Consider the following 12,518-nt stretch of genomic DNA (forward strand, 5'->3'; position numbering starts at 1 on the left):
TCTGTTCTGAAGATGTCTAAGAGTACAGTCCAGTATACTAGATGTCAATGGTGAAAGCTTTAAAAGGAAAAATATGAGCCACCAGGCCTCTGGAACTGAACTCCAAGGGAATCTTTGCCCTTCATTGGCAACAGATACCAAATATATTCTTCATTTTTTACTAAGCTTTACTACTTTTACTGAGTGGCACTTCTTAGGGATAGAGGAGGAAAGTATTGAAAAGGATTCAAGAAAAGTATTTTATCTTCTCTGTAATGATGCGGTTTACACATTGTTTCCCAGTAAGTGGTAAATTGCACTTTTCCAAGATTTTATGGACATTGCCCTGTATTTAACAATATACAGACAAACATTAATTTTCAAAAACAACACAGCTTACTCAGAATTCAAATATGTACATGAAAATCACAGCTCTAGCCATTCAGTGTTATTGAAACATTCACTGTACTCAGAACACTTCAAATTCACTTCTATGGCAGATTACATCTCTGGCAATTTGGGACAGTTATTACTTAAATCCCACATATAGGGAGATGACTAATAAGAATCTCACTGTACCACTGAGTGGGCTCCTGAGTTTAGAAGTTCTGCATACTTCTGCTTAATAAATTTGTCTTTCCTGCTGCAGTGTGAGGATAAGAGACACATGGGACCTCACTGATAACATGTAAAGGACAAAAATTAGAGAAAGACATTGTGGGCATGACATTTCTCTGTCATACTTTATTACAAACAGCATGTGCAGGATCAGCCATACAGACAGGCATTTCAAATCCCCAGGGCTCAAGTGCATAGTCATGCTTTGAAAATAGTAAATCCAGTTTCTTTACCCACATTCAATTCCCATTCCCTCCATCTCTCCAGGAAAGCACAAAAGCAGACTGAGATGAGTGTGATATGCTCATCTTCAAGTGCTACAGAGAAGTTACATTATCTCTGTTTTAGATAGAACAAATTAGCCTGCAAACATAGTAGAAAAGAATGTATATAAAGAAAATAGGATTTACTTTAAGGCACTTTCTTTTCTGGGGCATCAAATGCCAGCTACTCTAAATTCTGGGAAAAATATTACCTAATGAGAACACATAACTTCTGACATGAAGCTGGCCATGTAAGGTTTGGGGGGTGAGTTTTTCTTTTTTTTTTTTTCCTTTTTTTTTTTTTTTTCCTTTTTTTTCCTTTTTTTTTCCCTTCCATATTTTTTTAATAGGAGTTCACAAATGGCTTTAGATCCTGCTAAATGAATGTAGGCTGCAAAAGCTCTGAATGGATATTAAAGAGATGGATCACTGTATTTTTAGTCAGTATTTGTAGGTGTTTTACAGAGGTAGCATTAAGTGCACGTTTCTCCCATTATCACATGCTTTTATTTTTTCTCTAATTATCAATTTTCAGTTACGCATTTCAAAACTCTCTAAGTATTACTTGTCTCATTTAACCATCTGAATGCAATACTTTTCTAATTTACAATCATCAGTTTGCCTTAAGGCTTAATATAAACTCAGGAACTCTCTCTCAGCCAGTTTGACTCCCGAGTGATAACGAAATGAGCAATCCATGTGCTTTTGAATTTATCTTTTTCTGTGAAGAACTATTTCTTCATTCTAATTCTAACTATACTGGCAAGATCCACATCTGGTATCAAGGCAACTGCTATGATGAAACTCACTCACTCTTAATGAAAATAATGACATGACAGAGTGTTACTTTCAATTGATCAACTTATATCTTGTCCATCTGAAGGACCTTCCTGCACACTTTTCCTAAGAGCCAAGATTAATCTGTACTATTTGTAATATCTTCAGTAAGATATCAGGTATACTTCTCAGCCATATGAAATGAAGTATCTCTTCTTGGTATCCAATTGAGATCGAAATGCATGGACTTGCAGAGGTGACAGCTTGAATGGCTCCTGTGACCCTGAGAACTGATACATTCCAGCTTCTTAACACTTGAGCTGAAGATTATTGTATTACCAGTGAGCATTAAAGGTGACTTTTGGAAGTCATCCATCAGGGCACTATCAGAATGGGAATCCAAATGGAACTGCATGAATTTTTACCATCTGAGTTTATACGGGATTTGTTCAGATAAAGGAAAAGACTGTTGTGTAGAAATCCAAAACCTTAAGGTGTTTCAGCCTGCTTTAAATAAAAAAATCTGTTGTTGAAGAACAAAAATGTCCTTAATATTCCACAATGTATTAAAATCAAAACTATTCACAATGATAGAAAGGAGTTTTCAATTCAGTGCTCCATGTTTCAGTCACGTCCAAATCAAGCGCTTAAAACTAGTTTCCATTCTATTTTTTTGAATGGTGTAGACAACTCATTTTACAACATGGAACAATTACCAGCCATTACTTTACTATGTTTTGCAAAACATGTCAATGATGGTATGGGGGTAAGAACTTTTATTTCTCTTGGGCACTATTTAGCAGATTGGGCACAGGTGCACAGTGCCTGTTTAGAGATTAAATAACAACCCTATATTCCATTATTTTTCTTCATGGTTATAAACAAAAAAGTAACTCCTGGTTCCTGACATGCTGTAATGTATAGATTTCCTGAGCTAGAGACTGCTTCTGGGCAATGCTATTTAATTGTCACATATGAATTTAACCTCACAAAACAGTTTAGTCCCTTTCATATAGAATTAATTCTTTGAGCTCCTGCATCATCCTGCTGATCATCCACAACTTCATTAGTTGGCTGTGAAAAATATTTCTTGTTTTAAACCTGCTGGTTGCTAATTTCAGTTGGCTACCCCTACTTCTTTTATAAGGCAGTGACTAGCCATTCTGCATCCATCTTCTCCATGCCCTTATTATTTTACATATTTCTATGTTACCCTTCCTCAATGACCTTTCTTAAGCTGAAGAGTCTTTGTCCTGGTTTCGGCTAGGACAGAGTTAATTTTCTTCCTAGTAGCTGGTATAGTGCTGTGTTTTGGATTTAGTAGGAAAATAATGTTGATAACACACTGATGGTTTCAGTTGTTGCTAAGTAGTGTTTATCCTAAGTCAAGGATTTGTCAGCTCCTCATGCCCAGCCAGCAAGAAGGCTGGAGGGGCACAAGAAGCTGGGAGGGGACACCGCCAGGACAGCTGACCCAAACTGGCCAAAGGGATGTTCCATACCATGTGACATCATGCCCAGTATATAAACTAGGGGAGCTGGCTGGGAGGGGTGGATCGCAGCTTGGGAACTAACTGGGCATCGGTCAACGAGTGGTGAGCAATTGCATTGTGCACCACTTGCTTTGTATAGTTTAATTCTTTTAGTATTACTATTGTCATATTATTATTATCATTATCATTGTTTTTCATTCCTTTCTGTCCTATTAAACTGTCTTTATCTCAACTCACGAGGTTTTTTTTCCTGATTCTCTCCCCCATCCCAGGGGTGGGGGGGCAGTGAGCGAGCGGCTGCGTGGTGCTTAGCTGCCGGCTGGGGTTAAACCACGACAGTCCTTTTTGGCACCCAACGTGGGGCTCAACGGGTTGAGATAACGACAAATGTGACTGGAATGTGTTAGAACAAATTTGTTATAAACATACATTATATTAGTTCAATAGTTGCTGGTCACAATGTTGATGTATTCGCTCTCAAAGTTGGTGCGCTTGTTCTTAAAGGTGCATTATGTAATGCCTTACTTGCAGTATATGCTCCCTGTTGTGCTGTTTATCACCCGTGGGAACTGGGCCAGAGTTATCATGTTGTTCTACTTTGTAACACTGGCTTATGATACGATGGAATTGCTGGTCATGAAACTAATCTGGTATTTGTACTCAGCATTGCCGTCACCTCCGTACTTCAGGAGCCGTCTATCAGAAACTATTAATAATTACACCTTGTATCTTTTCTCATCGGAGAGCCAAGCCACGGGGGAGACACATTTCTTCAGCTTCCCCTTCTCCTCCAGGCAAATTACAGTAGCTCTTGAGAATTTTGAATATCCTTGGGATGTTCAAACCAGCATGTTCCTATTGTTATGTCTCCTGAATGTGTTCCAGGCCTTGTTTAAGGTTAAACAACTGTTTAAGAATACCTTTTGGAAATCTGCCCCAAGGCTGGATAGTCATGGGTGGCATGGCATGTGGGAGAATATGGGCAGGTATCTAGAGAACTTCTCACCTCCAATGGTTTGGAACTTCACTCCTGAACAACTACAGGACCCTGATGAAGTGATAGACTATCTGAAAGGAAAATGCTGTGGCGATTCCAAAGAGGCACAACTTATCGCACTGTGCTGGACCCTGGCCAGTATCTACCAATCACTGCTCGATACTGTGCAGCACCCTCAGGGGGAAGGGAGGGAAAACAGACAGACAGATACTGCGGCTACTCCAACCCCGGCGACAGACCCAGCGGCTACTGCAAACCCAGCGACAGGCGCTGCGGCTACTGCAACCCCTGCGACAGGCGCTGCGGCTACTCCAACCCCCGCGACAGGCACTGCGGCTGAACCAGAGAACCAACCTGTGCCACTATCAGTTGCCCCTATACAGAAGAAGAAATATACAAAAAAATCAGTTCGTTTAGCGAAGGATGAAGATGAACCAGGGCCATCACGAGAACAGGAGGAAGAGGCAGAACCAGAGGTAATCACCTGATCTCTATCCCTGAGTGAGCTGCGGGATATGCGAAAAGATTTCAGCCGTCGTCCAGGTGAGCACATTATCACCTGGCTGCTCCGATGCTGGGACAATGGGGCTAGTAGCCTGGAATTAGAGGGTAGGGAAGCCAAGCAGCTGGGATCACTTGCTAGGGAAGGGGGCATTGATAAGGCGATTGGAAAAGGGACACAAGCCCTCAGCCTCTGGAGGCGACTCCTGTCAAGTGTGAAGGAAAGGTATCCCTTCAAGGAAGATGTTGTATGTCAACCAGGCAAGTGGACCACCATGGAAAGAGGTATTCAGTACCTGAGGGAATTAGCCGTGCTAGAGATGGTTTATTATGACCCGGACAGTTTACAATTACCCAGAGATCCAGATGAAGTCCGCTGCACACGACCCATGTGGCGGAAGTTTGTACGAAGCTCACCATCATCATATGCCAACCCATTGGCAGTACTAACTTGGAAAGACGAAGAGGCACCGACAGTGGATGAAATGGCTCGCCAACTCCGGCAATATGAAGAAAATCTCTCTTCATCCCTACGAGCCTGTGTCTCAGCTGTGGAAAAACTGTCCGAAAAGTCCGAAAAACTGATTGAACTGATCAAAAAGTCCTACTCCCCACCTGTACAGAGCAATATCTCAGCTATTAGGAGTGATCAGCAGGACTCGCTCACCCTTTAACAGCCCCATATGGCCAGTGCGAAAGTCTAATGGAGAGTGGAGACTAACAGTAGACTATCGTGGCCTGAATGAAGTCACGCCGCCGCTGAGTGCTGCTGTGCCAGACATGCTAGAACTTCAATATGAACTGGAGTCAAAGGCAGCCAAGTGGTACGCCACAAGTGATATCGCTAATGCATTTTTCTCAATCCCTTTGGCAGCAGAGTGCCGGCCACAGTTTGCTTTCACTTGGAGGGGCGTCCAGTGCACCTGGAATCGACTGCCCCAGGGGTGGAAACACAGCCCCACCATTTGCCATGGACTAAACCAAAATGCACTGGAAAAAGGTGAAGCTCCAGAACACCCGCAGTACATTGATGACATCATCATATGGGGCAACACAGCAGAAGAAGTTTTTGAGAAAGGGGAGAAAATAATCCAAATCCTTCTGAAAGCTGGTTTTGCCATAAAACAGAGTAAGGGGAAGGGACCCGCACAGGAGATTCAGTTTTTAGGAATAAAATGGCAAGATGGACGTCGTCACATCCCAATGGATGTGATCAACAAAATAGCAGCTATGTCTCCACCGACTAGTAAACAGGAAACACAAGCTTTCTTAGGGGTTGTAGGTTTTTGGAGAATGCATGTTCCAAATTAGAGTCTGACTGTAAGCCCTCTCTATCAAGTGACCCAGAAGAAGAACGATTTCAAATGGGGCCCTGAGCAACAACAAGCCTTTGAACAGATTAAACGGGAGATAGTTCATGCAGTAGCCCTTGGGCCAGTCCAGGCAGGACCAGATGTTAAAAATGTGCTCTACACCGCAGCCGGGGAGAATGGCCCTACCTGGAGTCTCTGGCAGAAAGCACCACCAGGGGAGACCCGAGGTCGACCCCTAGGGTTTTGGAGTCGGGGATATCGAGGATCTGAGGCCTGCTATACTCCAACTGAAAAGGAGATATTAGCAGCATATGAAGGAGTTCGAGCTGCTTCAGAAGTGGTTGGTACTGAAACACAGCTCCTGTTGGCACCCCGACTGCCAGTGCTAGGCTGGATGTTCAAAGGGAAGGTCCCTTCTACACATCATGCAACTGATGCTATGTGGAGTAAGTGGGTTGCACTGATCACACAACGGACTTGACCAGGAAACCCCAGTCGCCCAGGAATTCTGGAAGTGATCACAGACTGGCCAGAAGGCAAAGATTTTGGAATATCACCAGAGGAGGAGGTAATGCGTGCTAAAGAGGCCCCACTGTATCATAAACTGCCAGAACATGAGAGGCAATATGCCCTGTTCAGTGATGGGTCCTGTCGCATTGTAGGAAAGCATCGGAGGTGGAAGGCGGCTGTATGGAGTTCTATACGACAAGTTGCAGAAACTGCAGAAGGAGAAGGTGAATCGAGTCAGTTTGCAGAGGTGAAAGCCATCCAGCTGGCTTTAGACATTGCTGAATGAGAAAAATGGCCAATACTTTATCTCTATACTGACTCATGGATGGTGGCAAATGCTCTGTGGGGGTGGTTGCAGCAATGGAAGCGGAGTAACTGGCAACGCAGAGGTAAACCCATCTGGGCTGCCCCATTGTGGCAAGATATTGCTGCCTGGCTAGAGAACCTTGTTGTGAAAGTACATCAGGTAGATGCCCACGTACCCAAGAGTCGGGCCACTGAAGAACATCAAAACAATCAACAGGTAGACAAGGCTGCTAGGATTGAAGTAGCTCAGGTGGATCGATCTGGATTTGCAACATAAGGGTGAATTATTTATGGCTCGGTGGGCCCATGACACCTCAGGCCATCAGGGAAGAGATGCAACATATAGATGGACTCATGATCGAGGGGTGGACTTGACCATGGACACTATCACACAGGTCATCCATGAATGTGAAACATGCGCTGCAATCAAGCAAGCCAAGCGGTTAAAGCCTCTTTGGTATGGGGGACGATGGCTGAAATACAAATATGGGGAGGCCTGGCAGATTGACTATATCACACTCCCACAAACCCGCCAAGGCAAGCGCCATGTGCTTCCAATGGTGGAAGCAACCACCGGATGGCGGGAAACATATCCCGTGCCCCATGCCACTGCCCAGAACACTATCCTGGGCCTTGAGAAGCAAGTCTTATGGCGACATGGCACCCCAGAAAGAATTGAGTCAGACAACGGGACTCATTTCCGGAACAATCTCATAGACACCTGGGCCAAAGAGCACGGCATTGAGTGGGTGTATCACATCCCCTATCATGCACCAGCCTCTGGGAAAATCGAGCGATACAATGGATTGTTAAAGACTACATTGAGAGCAATGGGTGGTGGGACCTTCAAACATTGGGATACACATCTAGCAAAGGCCACCTGGTTAGTCAACACTAGAGGATCTGCCAATCGAGCTGGCCCTGCCCAGTCAGAACTTTTACGTACTGTAGAAGGGGATAAAGGTCCTGTGGTGCACATGAAGAATATGTTAGGTAAAACAGCCTGGGTTAGTCCTGCCTTGGGCAAAGGCAAACCCATCCATGGGATTGCTTTTGCTCAAGGGCTTGGGTGCACTTGGTGGGTGATGCGGAAGGATGGGGATGTCCAATGAGTGCCTCAAGGGGTTTTGATTTTGGGTGAGACAAAGCAGTGAATTAAATTGTATGATATTAATTGCTAAATAACCCTGCCACTGTATGTCATCACTACTACAGTTGCTATATGCCATAGTAATACTTTCCATAAACAGAAAATTAAGACAGCATAAAATACGTGCAAAGAAAGTTGGTGAAATTTTATTCCTTTATTCTCTCATAAAATTAACTTGAAATAACTGTTGGCAATGGATTCGAATGACTGAGTGAAATTCAAATAAATACACTGAGAAACTGCATCTCAAGAGCAACTCAAAACAGTCTGTGACGTGCTTCAGTGAAATGGACTGGCTTTACAATGATGAATGTTATTTCAGTGTAATGGGACAGTTAAGCCTTCCATTTACCTTTGCATACCATTCCCAAAACACACAGCATAGCATGCAATAATTAAATATTACTGTCAACGTAATACTAGTCTCACTTGAAAGTGATGGTTCCATATCACAGTTCACAATTGTTACCACTAACTCACAGATCAGGAGTCTTTTGACATATGCTTGTATTTTTGAGACAGGCAGAATTTCTGAGCTGCTCTCATTATACAGATGCCTAATGCATAGCTGCCACTTCCCACATTGAAAATTTAAGAGAGTATGAATAAAATACCAACAATGAGCTCCTACATTCCTTCCATGCAGTCTGAAGAGGAATAAACACAAACAAAATTGATAGAAAAAGCCCTCAAAAAGGTGGAAGAAGTAGAGCTAACACAATATGCTCCCTTTCTCCTTTGAGGCTCCAGGACTCTTCCAATGGTGGTAATTATGTGCTGAAAGGGCTCTACAGGGCTTCCAGGCATGTGTTTGTTAGGAAAGAAACAGTAAGCTGATATACTACTGTAGGTTTCATTCCAAGGCATGTGTCCACAAAAAATTAATATCACTTCATATTAAAATAATATCCCACTGAAATGTAGATTTCCAAGGAGAATCTAGGTAACTGCAGGTCCTGTCCTTCCCCTTTGTTAAACTACTGCTGTATAAGCCCTATTCAATCATGTCCTAGACATCAAACAGACAACTTCACATTAGTACTAAGAGAAACCCACAATCACTGAGCATAATTAACCTGCATATTTTCTATTCATACAGAATTTAGCTAATTTGTAGTGCTTCATTTATTTTAGAGACAATATATATAAAATATGTTTCTCAAAATTTCTTACAATGCTGTACAACTTGAAAGAAAATGCTGACAGTTTGATGCACTCAGTGCAACAGAAATACTAGGAGACAGTTACCAGACAGCGTGTTTGGATTCAAAATGAAGACAAGCCTTGTTCAAAGACCCTCCTATTCAAGCAAAGAGGCAAATAGCCTGCAATGGGGCTCCTTGCAGAAGAACCTACAATGTTCTCAGGCATTCAGGGTGTCCTGGTTTTGGCTGGGATAGAGTCAATTTTCTTCTTAGTAGCTGGTACAGTGCTGTGTTTTGGATTTAGTGTGAGAATGATGTTGATAACACTCTGATGGTTTAGTTGTTGCTAAGTAGCGCTTATCTTAAGCCAAGGACTTTTCAGTTTCCCATGCTCTGCCAGCAAGCAGGTGTGCAAGAAGCTGGGAGGGAGCAGAGCCGGGGCAGCTGACCTGAACTAGCCAAAGGGGTATTCCATACCATGGAATGTCATGCCCAGTATATAAACAGGGGGGAGTTGGCCGGGAGGGGTGGATCACTGCTCGGGCATCGGTCAGTGGGTGGTGAGCAATTGCATTGTGCATCACTTGTCTTTTCTTGGGTGTTATTTATCGTTTTTTTGTTATATTCCTTTTCATTACTATTATTATTATTTTACCTTAGTTATTAAACTGTTCTTATCTCAACCCACGAGTTTTACCTTTTTTTTTTTTTTTCCCGATCCTCCTCCCCACCCCACTGGGAGGGGGAAGCAGCTGCATGGTGCTTAGCTGCTGGCTGGGGTTAAACCATGACACAGGGATACGTGTCCTTTCTCCCATCATTAACAATAATCATTTCAAGTCAGAAAAGCTCTTGCTGTGGAGCCCTCTGCTTTTAGGTTAGGTGCTACAAATAATAATTAAAAAACCTCACAAAACCAAAAAACCCCCTCCTGCAATCACATAGTCAGCCTCTGCCACAGTTTACTTTCATTTTCAAAATGTCTCTGCCAATGAACATGCAGTTCACCTTATGGTCAAAGCATCCAAAACTGTGCAAAAGATATACTTTGAAGCCCTGTAAAAATACCTATCAATAACATATAAAATTACATTCCTAATGCCTTAGGTTATACTGACCTCTACAGATAGTAAATTAAAAGATTTATTACTAAATTTGAAGTGGGTTTCCTCATGTCTTCTTTTCAGATAATTTTCTTTGGTAAAGCTTAGAATTTTTGTATAATTTTTCTTTCAATTTATTTCATTATTAATGCTTTAATCCTTTATGTTTGGCTACTCAAAGTCAGAGCATTAAAAACTAAGGCTGCTGCTTCTAAAATTCAAGGATGATTTATTTATTTTTTCCAAGAATGATCCACGTTTCAAGAAACATGTTTGTAAATTAAACTGTTTTACTAATGCAAAATGCTGGCTTCATCTTTTGATAGTTCAGATCTTGAAAGACAAGTCACAAAAATTGTCAGTGAAAGAATTTCAACATCATGATCAGAAAAATGAGTTTAACCTCTATATGGCAAAAGGTATTCTGAAAGAAAGTAAAAAGTGCACAAAGTTACTGGAAAAGTGAATACTATTTAGTTCCTGAAAGTATTATGTGGTATTGTAAGTATTATTTGTGCCTGCAGTGTCTGTGAATGCTGTGCTTTTGATCAGTCTCAGAAGTTTAGGACAAAAGCTAAAGTTGAGTTTTTAGAAGCAGTTCAGACTGTTAAATGTTTTGCTTCAACACAGATGTTAGTAGCAAGTTGAAAATATCACAAAAACAATTCTGATGATAGTCTCCGACTGTGACATATCTTTGGAAACTGATGCTAACAGGAATCAAACAAGCTCTGGACAGTCAACTAAATATATTGGTAAAATATTTGTGGAAAAAATTAGCAGCTTCATTTTGAAGTTTATCTAAATACAGCAAAAGTTTAATTTCACCTCTTTCTCTAAAGATAACTATATACATGCCCTGTGCAAAAATTATATTTTTAATTCAATATTTAAGCAACATCAAAACATACTTTGTTGTATAAACTATAAATACACATAGTTTATCAAGTTTAGAAAATGCTTGTTAAGCATGACTAATTTTGTCGAAAATAGAAAAGACAGAACTAGGAAAACCAACAAAAGTTGGCATGAGAAAATGGCAATACATGCTGATTTTAATGGCAAGTTTTAATTAAAAAAAAAAAGAAAAAGTCCTACAACTCTATTTACAAATACTATAATGAATAACAACCCTGAACACTGCTTGCTAAAAACCTAACATAGCAGGAAAGGCCTAGCAAAAGCCAATGGGAGTGGAGGTCAAAATAAAAATAAAATCCTGAGATACAAATATGGTCAGTTGAAATTACAGGGATTTTTTGGCATTAAAATCTATCCACTGATGAATCAGGAGTGCCTTTTTTCAAACATTTCAGCTTCGTGAGCTATCACTACATGTGTATTTTTGCTGGTTTACTAGGAATACTGTAGAGCAGGGATCTTTATTTATTACTTGTTCACTTGGGTATTTTGAAGAATACTTCTCTTGCCCTTTCAATTTACAAAAGCAATGAAAAAGCAAACAAAGCAATTCTTCCTACCTAAAATTCAAACCACTCCCTTCTGCTTTCTAATAGGCATTTCAGAAACAGCTTGAGTAAACAGAAGGCTTTACCAGGTGCAGAAACATTTAACATTGCTTTAGCAGGACCAAAGGATTGTGAAAGAAGAAAATCTAACGAGTTAAGTAATCTTGAATATAACAGACAGTCTAGGGACACGTTAATATAGTGACTTTCATTTTGCAAAAGTATGAAGAGAATGTCAGTCTAAGACAACCCAGCTAAACAAAATCTAGAATTTATCTGACAATTGAAATAAAAAGATGTATACATTAAAATCATCTTGAGCTGTGCCTATAAGAAAATCTCTAAATACTATTTACCAAAAGAAATGAGTTTACACTATAACAATTTATCTTTAAGTATGTTTTCTAGTCTATCTTCAAAATTCAATTTTGACAGAGAATGTAATAATTCAGAATCATTTTTACAAGCCACTATGTAAGCAAGTAATTTATACTTGTTTAAGATATCATAGCCACCACAAGTTAAAGTGAAGCAAGTACTTTCACAAAACCAGAGCTACTTCATCCAGTAAAAGAAAAAAGAGTAGTTCTTAGCCTGACATGAAGGAAAAAAAATCCCACTCAGCTTCTCAGTGATATACCTGCACTATTGGACTGACAGTGTAGATTACTTACATTTATTTATGTCAATCATCTGAAAAAAAAAATACAGTTTACTAAATGTAATTTTTTTCAAGTTAGCTATTTAAAATATATAATTAGAGTTTGGGTGACTTATCACACCTTTAAGATACAGGGCCATGGATAAATCAGGTGAACTCCAGTTTTAGTTACCCAAGGTTTCAACTCCTTGAAAACTGATACTGTCATACTTTTGCCTTGGTTCAACCAGCAA

The 12,518-nt window shown here is 40.7% G+C and overlaps 1 protein-coding gene across 1 annotated transcript in view; it reads right to left on the bottom strand.

Annotated features, from left to right (window-relative positions):
• Window positions 1-12,518, bottom strand: part of LOC127029289 (succinyl-CoA:3-ketoacid coenzyme A transferase 1, mitochondrial-like) — a gene marked incomplete at its 5' end in the record, with an annotated part of 61,315 nt that overhangs the window by 11,060 nt on the left and 37,737 nt on the right. The window contains 1 exon segment of the mRNA XM_050914856.1: window positions 247-325. Coding sequence (XP_050770813.1) covers window positions 247-325 — 79 coding nt within the window.

This window comes from Gymnogyps californianus, unplaced genomic scaffold (genome assembly GCF_018139145.2).
Source record: "Gymnogyps californianus isolate 813 unplaced genomic scaffold, ASM1813914v2 HiC_scaffold_95, whole genome shotgun sequence".
Taxonomy (NCBI): Eukaryota; Metazoa; Chordata; class Aves; order Accipitriformes; family Cathartidae; genus Gymnogyps; species Gymnogyps californianus.